The sequence below is a fragment of the Malaclemys terrapin genome, chromosome 3 (assembly GCF_027887155.1).
Source record: "Malaclemys terrapin pileata isolate rMalTer1 chromosome 3, rMalTer1.hap1, whole genome shotgun sequence".
In the NCBI taxonomy this organism is placed as follows: domain Eukaryota; kingdom Metazoa; phylum Chordata; order Testudines; family Emydidae; genus Malaclemys; species Malaclemys terrapin.
In genome coordinates, this window is record NC_071507.1 from 92,976,724 (window position 1) to 92,990,188 (window position 13,465).

Consider the following 13,465-nt stretch of genomic DNA (forward strand, 5'->3'; position numbering starts at 1 on the left):
GCTGATAGACATTACTATATTTACACGTAGTCCTTCAGGTTGTAGCCTGCATTGTTCTCTTGCTGTGTGGCTGGGAACTGTTGTTGCTTAGTAGGGTAAATCCATGCTCCCTGCTGCTTTTTAAAACAGGATGTGCAGAAGATCACACCTGCAATGAACAGAAGTCCTGCTGAAATGAATCCAATATAAACAGCTCCTCCGGGTTCGTTTTTACTGCTCTCTGGGACTGTTGGGTCCATAAAATTTGAAATTATTTCTCTTGTGTACCAGGATGTTGGTACCAACTCAAAGATTCCTGCAAGGATGAAGCAGACCCCTCCAGCAGAAGAAGTGTAGCTTTTGGTGTCCTTGTCCCCTCCCAACTTTGTGCACTTCATTCCTACTGTGGAGATGCAAATCCCAAAAGCTGATAGGATGCAAGACAGAACCATGGTCGTCCGTGCAGCCTGGATGTAGACAGGGAGGGATAGGACTGAATATTTCAGAGTGCAGCTAAACATCCCGGTGCTGTACCATGTGCAGTCCATCCAGAGCCCTTGCATCTGTGTTATAGCTGTTATGATATTTGAACCCACGTCTGCATTTACTTTCCAGTTGGGCAGTAAGGTGGCTGTGATGGCGCCGAAAACACCCAACAAAGCTAAAATAAAAGCAAAGAACTGTAGACCTGCTGATGCCATGATGATTATCTTCTGTCACCTTTTGTCTGCCCGTTCCTCTTCTGTTGTAAACGTATGTAGCTGGCTGATGGCTACAGCCTTGGCTGGGAAGCTGTCTGTGTGTGACAAAAAAAGGAGGGGAGGAGAAGGGCAGGGGGAAAGAAAGGCGAAATCAGGAAACAAAAAAGCTTGCATTTAAAATAAGAGCTATCTGAATGAGTATCTGAACATGACCCTGCAGCAGATGAGAAGCCTGCAGAACAGCTGAGCAGCTGTACACAAGGCACTTGAACATAAATGTTTACAAATGGACAGTGTTTTAGAGATCGATAACAAGAAAGAGCTGCCCTTTCATACGTGACTAAGCCGTGAGCTAAAACTTGCTCCACCAAAGTTATGTTTAATGGTAGCATCCAGATTTTTGGCTTATTAGGCAAAGTGAATGCTGTATATAAAATTATAGAATTTGGCAAACATAGTGGGGGACAATATATTTTACTCTTCAAGTACTTGACCTTAATTGTGTAATAGGAATTGGCATATAGCTGTTAATTGATTTTTTTAAAATAAAAATATTGATAACATTTTCTATTCATTCTAAAATGTTCTTGTTTAAAAATAGCAACCACTCTTGTGTCTATTAATACTATCACTGAATTACACATTTAGGGGGAGGAGCAAAGAGGGTCAGCTTCATTTAAAATATATTTACAATTAGGCTCTCATTTGTGTAACCCTTTTCTGAATTTTCTCTTTAGTTCCAGAAACATGGTCCTCAGAGCACATGAAGGATTTTAGCAGCAGTTTTATGATTGTCAGCACAAACAAATAATGATTGCACTGCCATTCAGCTGATCTGTCAGTCTTAGGTTCTATAGAACGTCTGTCACTGTTGGATCTGTGGTATTTCTGTGACATGAAGGGATTCCAGTCAGTAACTCTTTGTTAAATCTAGTTTTAGGTGCTGAGTGCCTGGTGACTTTAGGAGCTGAGGCTTCTCAGCACCTTGCAAGATCATGCCCTAAGTCTCTGCCTTAAAAATCTTTCCCTAAAATTGAAGCTTGATGTCCAAATAAAGTGTCTGGCCGAAAAACAAACATTCCCCCCCAGTCATTTTAATATTATCGTTTACAATTGTTTTTATCATAATAAGAAAAAATATCGTTCTTAGTGACTTTTGAATTTATTCATCTCCGATCACTATAGGGTTGTCAACCCTCCAGAATTGGCTGGAGTCTCCAGGAATGAAGGATTAATATTTAATTAAAGATTATGTCATGTGATGAGTCCTCAAGGAATATGTCCAACTACAACTGGCAACCCTAGATCACTAAGACTGGGAGAAAAAACCTGGGGTTAATTTACAATATAACCTTGATTGTATGCAGTGTTGTGGCTGTGTCGGTGTCAGGATATTAGACAAGGTGGGTGTGGTAATATCTTTTATTGGACCAACTTCTGTTGGTAAGGGAGACAAGCTTTTGAGCTGCACAGAGCTCTTCTTCAGGTCTAGGAAAGGTACTGAGTGTGTCAGTGTGACACACTCAGTACTTTTCCCAGGCCTGAAAAAGAGCTCTCTGTAAAATCAGAAGCTTGTGTCTCTCACCAACAGAAGTTGGTCAAATAAAAGATATTACCTCACCCACCTTATCTCTGATACAACCTTTAGCCTAGATTCTGCCACCTTTATACCAACTGTACCATAATCTGTGGTTTATCCCATCTAGATTAATCTGGCTTGACCCTGTGCTCACGGAAGTCTGTGGCAAGGCTCATATTGACTTCAGTAGTACAGGATAAGTCCCAATGTGAGTAAGAAGGCCAGAAGACTCCCTTAGATATTTTTAGGGGGGGAAATCTAGCTACTGAGGTGGAGATGGGATTATAACTATGCACGTTCATCTGGAGAGAGATGATTCAACAAAAAAAAAAAATTATTTTTACAGGTGGAGTTAATGTACATTAGCCTGATTAACAGATTAGCTACATCATCTGTGGACAAAAGCCTACAATTAAAAACCAACCAGTTCTAAAAACAGTATAGTCCATTCAGTGAGTAATAGGCTTTCATTTAAGAAGAATCTGTTTCTCTCTCCTTTTTTTTTTCTTTTCAATGCATAGTGTTCTCCAGGGATGTAGTAGGAGAAGCTAATATGTGCTGTCAGCTTTAAAAAAAAAAAAAAAAAAAAAAAAAAAAAAGCATTGAAAATGTCTGGTGCGACAGCCTTATTTCTTGCCTTGCTGAGTTGGGCACTTCTTGGGATGAGAGACTTTGTTTTTAAAAAGCTTCATTTGTACTATTATATGAATGAGTCATGAACTAAAAATATATATTTACACATGGGAGCCTGTTGTGTACCAAAGTGTATGTGTTGTGAAAACCAATTATGTATTTAACTGATTAAATACTTACTTTTACAGGGGAGGGAGGTTGAGTGGAGGGAAGAGGGCATTTGTACCCAAAAGAGTGAAACCATTTTGGAGGCATTCTGTAGCTGGAGTTGATACTGATTATTTTATACCCTTTTTATAAAATATCTTGATGAGGTTAGTTAAATACAAACCTTTTAAAAATATTATTGCAGTGCCGTTGAAGTATGAAATGATCCTGTAAAAATGATTGTGGGGTTTCACATTTGTGTCTTAATAACTTTCACATCAAATTTGCTCATTTCACAAGTAAAATTATGCTTTTTCTAACTCACCAGCTCTGCCAGTTCAGCTAAAGATCTGAAAATCAAACCTCTGCACTTTGGTTTGCTCAGCATCCACAATAATAAAGAATCTATAGTTTGATGTTAGGTTTAAGTGCTTTCTTGGGACCTATGCCTAACTCTCTCCCTATTCAGGAGAGCACTTCCACACTTGCTTAAATCCCATTAGCATAAATTCAAGCATGTGCTGCCCTAAAAGGGACACTTTCCTGAATTGGGACCTTAGTGAAAAGTTCTGTTGATGGACAAACCAGAATAAAATCCAATCACTTTTCCATAACTATGACAGTTCTGCAAAACTAACAAGAAATTAAAGGGAGTAAAGTTGTCACTAAAATCAGACTGTATAATTTTGAATACTCAGGGAACAGAAGTGCTGTGTAAGAAAGTGCCATTTTTACATATTCACGTTTCTCACCATAAACACACACCAGCTTTGCTGCTTAGGCTGGCACTTTTTTTAAACTCATGGTATTGAAGAGGAATTTTTTCAGTCACGTTACAGCTGGAGGGTCAGGCTACATTAACAAAAGCCAGAACACTTGCAGTAATGTAATACCAAAAATATACATTTATGAGCGTGGACACAATTCCCTTTAAAATGATTGAATCTTCTGGGAGTCAGGTTGAATAGAAATGAGGCTACTTCTGTTTGTCATCCCAAGTAAGGCAACTTGGAGTCGCTGGAGCCTGTGATGGAGTCCAGGATTAAGCAAAGCTTGCCTTACGAAATTACATCTGTTGTTGGCTAGGTGGGGCTTTTAGCAGAACCACAGGGAAGGGAGAGGCGTCAGCCCGGACTCCTGCAATGTGGTTGCCAAGCTCAGTACTGTTTGAACACTTTTTAAAATGTCATTTATTTTTTTTTACTTGTGTAAATGAAAACAAATGGAATTTGTAATGTCAGAGGTTTAGGGAACAGTCACAAGAAATAGTATGTGGGGAAAGTTGAAGTGGAACACAAGCTTTTCTCAGATTGTTGTACATAAGAAAATAAGAGCAAACTAAGTGAAATTAGTTTAGATCAGTGTCTATGTGGAAGCACTACCCATTAAAGACTTTGTTATTTAGTAATCAAGTAATTCTCAAATTTTTATAGTGTGTGGGATTAGTGAATGAAATTAGAATTTCTGTGTGGTAGTTAGCATAGTTTTAGTCATTTAAAAGGCTGTTCTACATCTTTCCAGACATATAGTTGATACATTAGCCAAATTGTTACAGTTAAGGTACACATTTTAGAAAAACTATTCCTAAAGTGATTCCAGCTTTAACATCAGTAACTCAGGCCACCCAGTCAGAAGACCTCCCCTTTTTCAGAATCCCTTCAGTTTGCTCAAACTACCAAGAATTTCTTTGGCAAAAGCATCTTGCACTTGCTGTAACAGGACCTTGTAAAGGCATGGCGTAGCTTCCATTTACAGGGCTAATTTGCATGGCTAGCTCATCTCAAAACTTTCATTTTAAAAGTGTGGCTTTATCAGCACATTTGGGTTTTGAGTTATCAGCCTTTCTCACTACTTCATTTGTAAGTTTCAACATATTTAAACCTGCAAACATCAATCCAAAACATTGCTAGCAGTAGTTGTATGTTGTAATTAATAGGTATATGATAAATTCCAGGCACTATAAAACCTAGTATAAACACTGTGAACCATAATAAAAATACTATCTTCAATTTCTGTTTTTGTAGCACTTACCGCTGAATGTGAGGTCTGAGATGTTTTCTTCACTGGCAGTGCCCTGTAGAAATACAGTTTCTCTGGAATGCGAAGATCTGTTCTTCATATAAAATAGCATTGGCGTTTTATTAAGCAAAAATTGCTTTGTGTGTTCTTTTTCTCTCTTCTGCCACAAGTGTAGCCCTGTTGCCTATTCTCTCTCTCAGTTCCATCTACCAGAGAATAAAGGACCACTTTGTTCAATGAGTTGTGTTAGAGAAACACTCTGTTAGTGAGCAAAAGCAAAGAGATTATGAGAAAAACACATGTAAACCCTTTGTCCTAAATACATAATGATATCCAGATCCCATGATGAACATTAGAAACATTTGGCAAATACAGGAAAATCTTGAGAATCTAGAAAATTTACATGCGTGTTTTTAAAAAAGAGATTTTAAAGTGGATTTCAATGGAATTGAGAGTCAGAATAAAGGAGTTTTATACCAAAGATAATTATATATGAGTTTACAGTTCCTAGTAAGATTTATACAGTAAGCTTGAATTCACGATTAGAAATGTTACATGCAATTCCATGTGATTTTCATGTTTTACATACCTTTCATTAACAGTCTTTAGTCTTCTTTGGATCTTCCTGTAGTTGATGGTCTTTCCATGAGCTTGGATGAATGAATAAAGTAGTAACGCTCAAGAAGGCTTACATGGTAAACACAGAGCACTGGCAAATTGGCCCCAACAAGTCAATGTGAAGAAGCATGTCAAATTAAGAGGAGAGTGGGGAAAATGCTGGTTGTGCAGTGAGATAAAGATGTATAATTTATAAGCTGTGGGGGAACATATTTGTGTTGCAGGATTTGTGAGAACTTAAAATGCTTTTGTGTTATCACTTTCTTATAAAGAATATTAGGGGGTCATCATAACCTGGGGGAGACTCTCTTGTAACTTAATGAATTCTATGGAGTTAGTATTTTAAAGCTGAACCACAGTATTACAGTTACTGTGTAATATGTACAACTTTCCATAACCTCTCATAGACCAAAAACTATCAGTAAGTTTTGATCCATAAAGAAGTGACCTACAAGTGTCTTAGCTTAATCAAAATGAGGGTATTTTGTTGCCTACTTGTAGTCGTCTTAGTTTAGTTCAGTGAAATCCTATAGTGCACAAGATACTTTTTAAAAATATTTTGAGTGAATACAGCCTGTAAAACTCAGTTTTCAAAGAGATGTATCTTTAGTTCTGATGTTTGGGGGGGTGGGGAGAGGACTAAGAGGAAATTAAACATACCCTCCCTCCCCAAAGCTCCCCATCAATGTTGAAGTTCTAACTTACTGCACAGAAGCAAAGAAATTCCAGGGAAATTTTTCAAATGTTGGGCCTCAAACTGGTGTGATATCAGAATCAGGTCCATTGGTGTTAGTGGGGTGGCACAACTGCAAAAGAATATTTTCCTGAATATTATTTTTCACTAGGGTTAGACTTGAATGAAAACCCGAGATGTGAATGTGACGAATTTTGAGGAAATTAGTTCTGCTTTCCAAATATACAGCTGTCCCTTATCTCTATGGTGGACAGATAAAACCCCAGTTCTGAAAACTTGTCTTCTCAGAATGCTGGCTTGTGCCCATCTTATTTAGAGTGAAGGCAATTGATGCTTCTCATTTTGGTGAAGTTTTAAAATAAAACTGAATCTCAGAAAGGAGTATCTAGGGTTGCAGCTAGCACTGCTCTGCTGCAGATGTGTATTTCCCATTATCTTAGCTTTGTTGCGACTGCTGGGTAAGTGATAGTTACTTTACCTGAACAGTGATAATTGACTGGCACATAAACTTATTTTTCTTTAGTGTATTTGTTTTCATTGTCCAGGGAATGGGCAGACCTAAGTTAAATTATATGTTTGTGTTGAAGTTGTTGTATCATGTGGCAGGAATCTCCATCATACCAGTATACCCTAGGGGAACAAGGAGTGGTAATGAGTGTTGTTACACTGTTGGCAGATCAGTTTATTTCAACTGTCAACATTTTTAGTGTTTACAAATAATGCAAAAATAAAGTAATAATAATGATTTCTTGCATATTAAAAATATTTGGAAAATAAGTAAAAAGAACTGACAATAAGCTAAGCAAATGAATCAGTATATTTTAAATGCATTTGTGTGTACTATGCTGCAGGTTTATGTTATTCTAGCCTTTTTAATATGCATAAAATAGAACGGGATAATGTACGTAATTTAAAGGAAGTGTCCAATTACAAGTAAAAAGCATTTTCCTGTATCTGTTGCCATAGTAACCAGGCAGTTTCCTAGGTTTCTAAGGAAAACGGTTCCTGTAATTGAGTGAATGTTGAGGAGTGCTTTGTTTTTTCTAGAAGCTGAAAATATTGCTGGTCAGCTTTGAGATTGCAAATTTTCTTCCAAAGGAAAGCTGGTGTCCTCCTAAATTATAAATTGCATTTAATTTTCTGAAATTTTCTTTACAAAGGTAACTCCTACTTCCAAAGCCAAGGATTCATATATCTCACTTTAAAGTCATTCTACAAAATGCAGGGGAGGCAGAGTGGAAGACCCAAATGGGTTTTTTGGTCCTGTTATCTCTTATTTTGTGAAAATTGTGTTTTTTATGTCTTAGGTTAAATTTTAAACAGTCACCTAAACTTGAGTACTCACGATGCCTGTGCAAACAGCTGATTGTGCATGTAAAATATGTTTTTGCATATGCAAACCAGCACTTGCATGTCCAGCTGCTAAATTTTCCCAGCTAAGTATGCATTTTGCATATGCAGATGTTTAATTTGGATGTGCATGTGTCTTTTCATGAATGATTTTTTTTTGGCTGCAGCATATACTCCCGGGGCCAAGTTCTGGTTTCAGTTACACTGATGTGAATCTTTTTTTCATTGATGACGGGTGGAATTTTTCTGCATTTACTTGAGTGTAGTAACCAGATTGTCATTTCAATCCAGAGCAGTGGTTCATCTAGTCTGACATAGCCCAATACCAGATGCTTCAGAGGGAGATGTAAAACTTCCATAATAGACAAATATGCAGTAACATGCCTGTGAAGAAAATTTCCTTCTAATCCCAGACAGTTAATGGTTGGTTTACATATTGTAGCATGAGAGTTGATATCCTTTATACTTTTTATCCTATCTAGTAATAACTGCAAATAATATTCTTATTCAGTTGAATATTTAATTCCTTTTCAGTGATGCTAACATCATTGCCACACTAACTCTTGGCACTAGGTTCCATAGGTTAATTATGCATTGTGCTTAATACATATAATATATGTAATTATCTGTTTTAGTTTGTTTCCTTTCAATGTTATTGGATATTGCCTTGTTCCTGTATTGTGTGAAAAGATAAATAAGAAAACTCTATTGACCTTCTCTGTGCCTTTCATTCTTATTTATGTAGCTCTATAATGTCCCCTTATTCCTCTCCTTTCTACTCTTTTTCAGTTTCACCTCATTTGGAACTTATGTCATTTGTTATTTACTGCAGGGCATTCTGTATTTATTTTATTATTGTTCCTATTATTTATATTACTTTAGTGCCTAGAAGCCCCAACCACGATCAGGGTCCCATTGTGCTAGGTCCTATACATGCATGTAGTAAGAGACTGGCCCTTCTTTGAAGATCTTAGTCTAAAAAGAGAAGATGTACAAAAGGTCTGAGTGGACATGGAGAGCTGCTGTGACCTGCCACGGTCAAATAGCACGTCAGTAGAAGAGCCAGGACGGAATCCAAGTCCCTTAGAGTCCCATCCACTGCTTTATCCACAGGGTCACCCTGTCCTTCTAGAGACAACTCTAGATTTAGTCCTGAGTGGAGCGCAGGAGCTGGTCCAAGAAGTAACTATAACAGGACCGCTTGGAAATAGTGACCATAATACAATAGCATTCAACATCCCTGTGGTGGGAAGAACATCTCAACAGCCCAACACTGTGGCATTTAATTTCAAAAGGGGGAACTATGCAAAAATGAGGGGGTTAAACAGAAATTAAAAGGTACAGTGACTAAAGTGTCAAGTATCAGGGGGTAGCTGTGTTAGTCTGTATCTACAAAAACAACAAGGAGTCTGGTGGCACCTTAAAGACTAACAGATATATTTGGGCATAAGCTTTTGTGGGTAAAAACCTCACTCCTTCGGATGCATAGAGTGAAAGTTAATCCCTGCAAGCTGCATGGGTGCTTTTTAAAGACACTATAATAGAGGCCCAACGTCAATGTATACCCTAAATTAAGAAACATAGTAAAAGAACTAAAAAAGAACCACCATGGCTTAACAACCATGTAAAAAAAGCAGTGAGAGATAAAAATATTTCCTTTAAAAAGTGGAAGTCAAATCCTAGTGAGGCAAATAGAAAGGAGCATAAAGGCTGCCAAATTAAGTGCAAGAATGTAATAAGAAAAGCCAAAGAGGAGTTTGAAGAACGGCTAGCTAAAAACTCCAACGATAATAACAAAATGTTTTGTAAGTACATCAGAAGCAGGAAGCCTGCTAAACAACCAGTGAGGTCCCTAGATGATCGAGATACGAAAGGAGCATTTAAAGACGATAAAGTCATTGCGGAAAAACTAAATGGATTCTTTGCTTCAGTCTTCACGGCTGAGGATGTTAGGGAGATTCCCAAACCTGAGCTTTTGTAGGTGACAAATCTGAGGAACTGTCACAGGTTAAAAAGTGTCACTAGAGGTGGTTTTGGAATTAATTGATAAACTTAACATTAAACAAGTCACCGGGACCAGATGGCATTCACCCACGAGTTCCGACAGAACTCAAATGTGAAGTTGCAGAACTATTAACTAAGGTTTGTAACCTATCCTTTAAATCGGCTTCTGTACCCAATGACTGGAAGTTAGCTAATGTAACGCCAATATTTAAAAAGGGCTCTAGAGGTGATACCGGCAATTACAGACCGGTAAATCTAACATCGGTACTGGGCAAATTAGTCGAAACAATAGTTAAGAATAAAATTGTCAGACACATAGAAAAACAAACTTTTGAGCAATAGCATGGCTTCTGTAAAGGGAAATCATGTCTTACTAATCTATTAGAGCTCTTTGAAGAGGTCAACAAACGTGGACAAGGGGGATCCAGTGGACATAGTGTACTTAGATTTCCAGAAAGCTTTTGACAAGGTCCCTCACCAAAGACTCTTACGTAAATTAAGCTGTCATGGGATAAAAGGGAAGGTCCTTTCATGGATTGAGAAGTGGTTAAAAGACCGGGAATCAAAGGATAGGAATTAATGGTAAATTCTCAGAATGGAGAGGGGTAACTAGTGGTGTTCCACAAGGGTCAGTCCTCGGACCAGTCCTATTCAACTTATTTATAAATGATCTGGAGAAAGGGGTAAACAATGTGGTGGCAAAGTTTGCAGATGATACTAAACTGCTCAAAATAGTTAAGACCAAAGCAGACTGTGACGAACTTCAAAAAGATCTCACAAAACCAAGTGATTGGGCAACAAAATGGCAAATGAAATTTAATGTGGATAAATGTAAAGTAATGCACATTGGAAAAAATAACCCCAGCTATACATACAATATGATGGGGGCTAATTTAGCTACAACGAGTCAGGAAAAAGATCTTGGAGTCATCGTGGATAGTTCTCTGAAGATGTCCGCGCAGAGTGCAGAGGCGGTCAAAAAAGCAAACAGGATGTTAGGGATCATTTAAAAAAGGAATAGAGAATAAGACTGAGAATATATTATTGCCCTTATATAAATCGATGGTACGCCCATATCTCGAATACTGCGTACAGATGTGGTCTCCTCATCTCAAAAAAGATATACTGGCACTAGAAAAGGTTCAGAAAAGGGCAACTAAAATGATTAGGGGTTTGGAACTGGTCCCATATGAGGAGAGATTAAAGAGGCTAGGACTTTTCAGCTTGGAAAAGAGGAGACTAAGGGGGGGATATGATAGAGGTATATAAAATCATGAGTGATGTGGAGAAAGTGGTTAAGGAAAAGTTATTTACTTATTCCCATAATACAAGAACTAGGGGTCACCAAATGAAATTAATAGGCAGCAGGTTTAAAACAAATACAAGGAAGTTCTTCTTCACGCAGCACACAGTCAACTTGTGGAACTCCTTACCTGAGGAGGTTGTGAAGGCTAGGACTATAACAGCATTTAAAAGAGAACTGGATAAATTCATGGTGGTTAAGTCTATTAATGGCTATTAGCCAGGATGGGTAAGTAATGGTGTCCCTAGCTTCTGTTTGTCAGAGGATGGAGATGGATGGCAGGAGAGAGATCAATTGATCATTGCCTGTTAAGTCCACTCCCTCTGGGGCACCTGGCATTGGCCACTGTTGGTAGACAGGATACTGGGCTAGATGGACCTTTGGTCTGACCCGGTACGGCCATTCTTATGTTCTCTTCTCTCTCTCCAAGCCTGTAACTCTTTGTGTTGCCCTTCTCTTTCTGCTGTATTCTTTTGGAAGCAGGATTTGCAGAAAACTTTGAATGTAGTTTTCAAGCTGTGGGCATAACGTTGTTTGTATTATGGAATTATATGTTTGTTCAGTGTTATTCTTTGGTGTTTATCAGCCTAAACTCCTTGTTGGATTTTTTTCCCCCACTGACACTGTACTTTGAGCACAAGTTTTCATTGAACTGTCCAAAGTGAGGTCCAGATATTTTTCCTGTGTGGGTACTGTTAGTGTAGAGCCCATCAATGTTTGAGTAATTAAAATATTTCTTCAGTCTGGATTATCTTGCATTTGTTGCCATTAAATTCCATGTACAACTTTTTTGCTCGATCACTTAGGTTTTTTAAAGTCCTTCCGAAGTTCCTCATAATCCACTGTACTCTTGACCCACCTAAATACACCTCTACCCCGATATAACGCTGTCCTCGGGAGCCAAAAAATCTTACCGCGTTATAGGTGAAACCGCATTATATTGAACTTGCTTTGATCCGCCAGAGCGCGCAGCCCCTCTCCCCTGGAGCGCTGCTTTATCATGTTATATCCGAATTTGTGTTATATCGGGTCGCATTATATTGGGGTAGAGGTGTAATTTTTCCACTTCACTGTTCACCCTCACTTCCAGATAATTAATAAACATTTTAGGAAATACTGATCCTAATAGAAATCCTAGTCACCCCCACTGTTATAACCTCTTTCCATATTGACTATAAAGTCCTTAGGGTGACCAGATGTCCTGATTTTATAGGGACAGTCTTGATATTTTGGGCTTTGTCTTATATAGGCGCCTATTACCTCTCCCCCTACCCGTCCCGATTTTTCACATTTGCTGTCTGGTCACCCTAGGAGGCCTGGTCTACCCACAAAACTTGTACTGTTTTAACGATACCACAGCCCCCATAGTGTGGACACAGTTTATACTGGTATAAAAGGTGTTTCTACCAGTATAGTTATTTGTATAGGGGAAGGGGAATAAGATCTACCAATCAGTATATCTGCATCTACTCCAGGAGCTGTACCAGTATAACTATTGGGATAAAAAAAACCAAAATTGTTAAACCAGTACCAAAGCGTTGTGTAGAGCAGTCCTAAGCTTTTTTTAATAATCTAATGTGTGAGACTTCAAACAGAAAATGTGGGTTCAGACAGGTTGAGGAGATGCTGTTTACAGAAACCATACTAGTTTCTTATCATATATTCCTCATCCAATTGTTCTATAGCTCTGTATTAAATACGTTTGCCTAGTTTTGCAGAGAGGCTCACAGTTTTGTAACTCCCAGAATCAATTCTTGTGCTTTTTTAAAGATTAGTACAGCATTGGCTGATCTCCTGTTCTCTGATGTAGTAACTGATTTTAATGAGAAATTACATATTTTTACTGCTCAGCCACTTCATCCTTAAAGTTGAGTATACTTTAATACTAGTGTAGTACCAATTTTCAATCTGATCCCTCTTATAAATATGTTTTTACTTCATTGTAGTACTTTCAATATTACTTAGCTACTCAACTACAATTTTGAACAAATTCCTGTGTGTTACTCAGGGTTAAATCAAAAATAGACTCTAGTGTGCTTTAGAACTAGCTGTTTCAAGAAACTGAGTAGAATTTGATCCCTTATTTTGAAAATTCACCTCATACAATCCAGTATTCCTTGTTGTTCAGAATGAAAATTTTTAGCCTTGTCTCTACTCATGGTTAAGTAATTTAATCCGATTAATTTTGTCTAGGATGATTCTTATGTACAGTAGGAAGTTACTGTTTCATTTTACTTTTAGAACTTTTTTGTTGTTGCTTATATATGAGGATTGAGGCTACATTAGTCCAACATAATTTCCATTATGCAAACACAGAACAAGTCCCTGCTCCAAAGAACTTACTTTTTATACTATAAAAATAACAGAATAAAATAGGAAACACGTAACACAAGGATTACAGATGAACTGTTGCAAGAACTGTAGTGCACTGGCAGTAA

At 37.8% G+C, this 13,465-nt stretch overlaps 2 protein-coding genes across 6 annotated transcripts in view; one reads left to right on the plus strand and one right to left on the minus strand.

The window, feature by feature from the left end:
• The window catches only part of TFB1M (transcription factor B1, mitochondrial), a 54,671-nt gene that overhangs the window by 37,302 nt on the left and 3,904 nt on the right, over positions 1–13,465 (plus strand). The gene's annotated exons all lie outside the window — the stretch shown is intronic.
• On the minus strand, positions 21–5,258 carry CLDN20 (claudin 20). The gene is made up of 2 exons (XM_054022235.1): positions 5,071–5,258; positions 21–775 (listed from the first exon to the last, which is right to left on the minus strand). The coding sequence occupies exon 2, from the start codon at positions 678–680 to the stop codon at positions 21–23; it is 660 nt and encodes a 219-aa protein (XP_053878210.1). The 5' UTR covers positions 681–775; positions 5,071–5,258.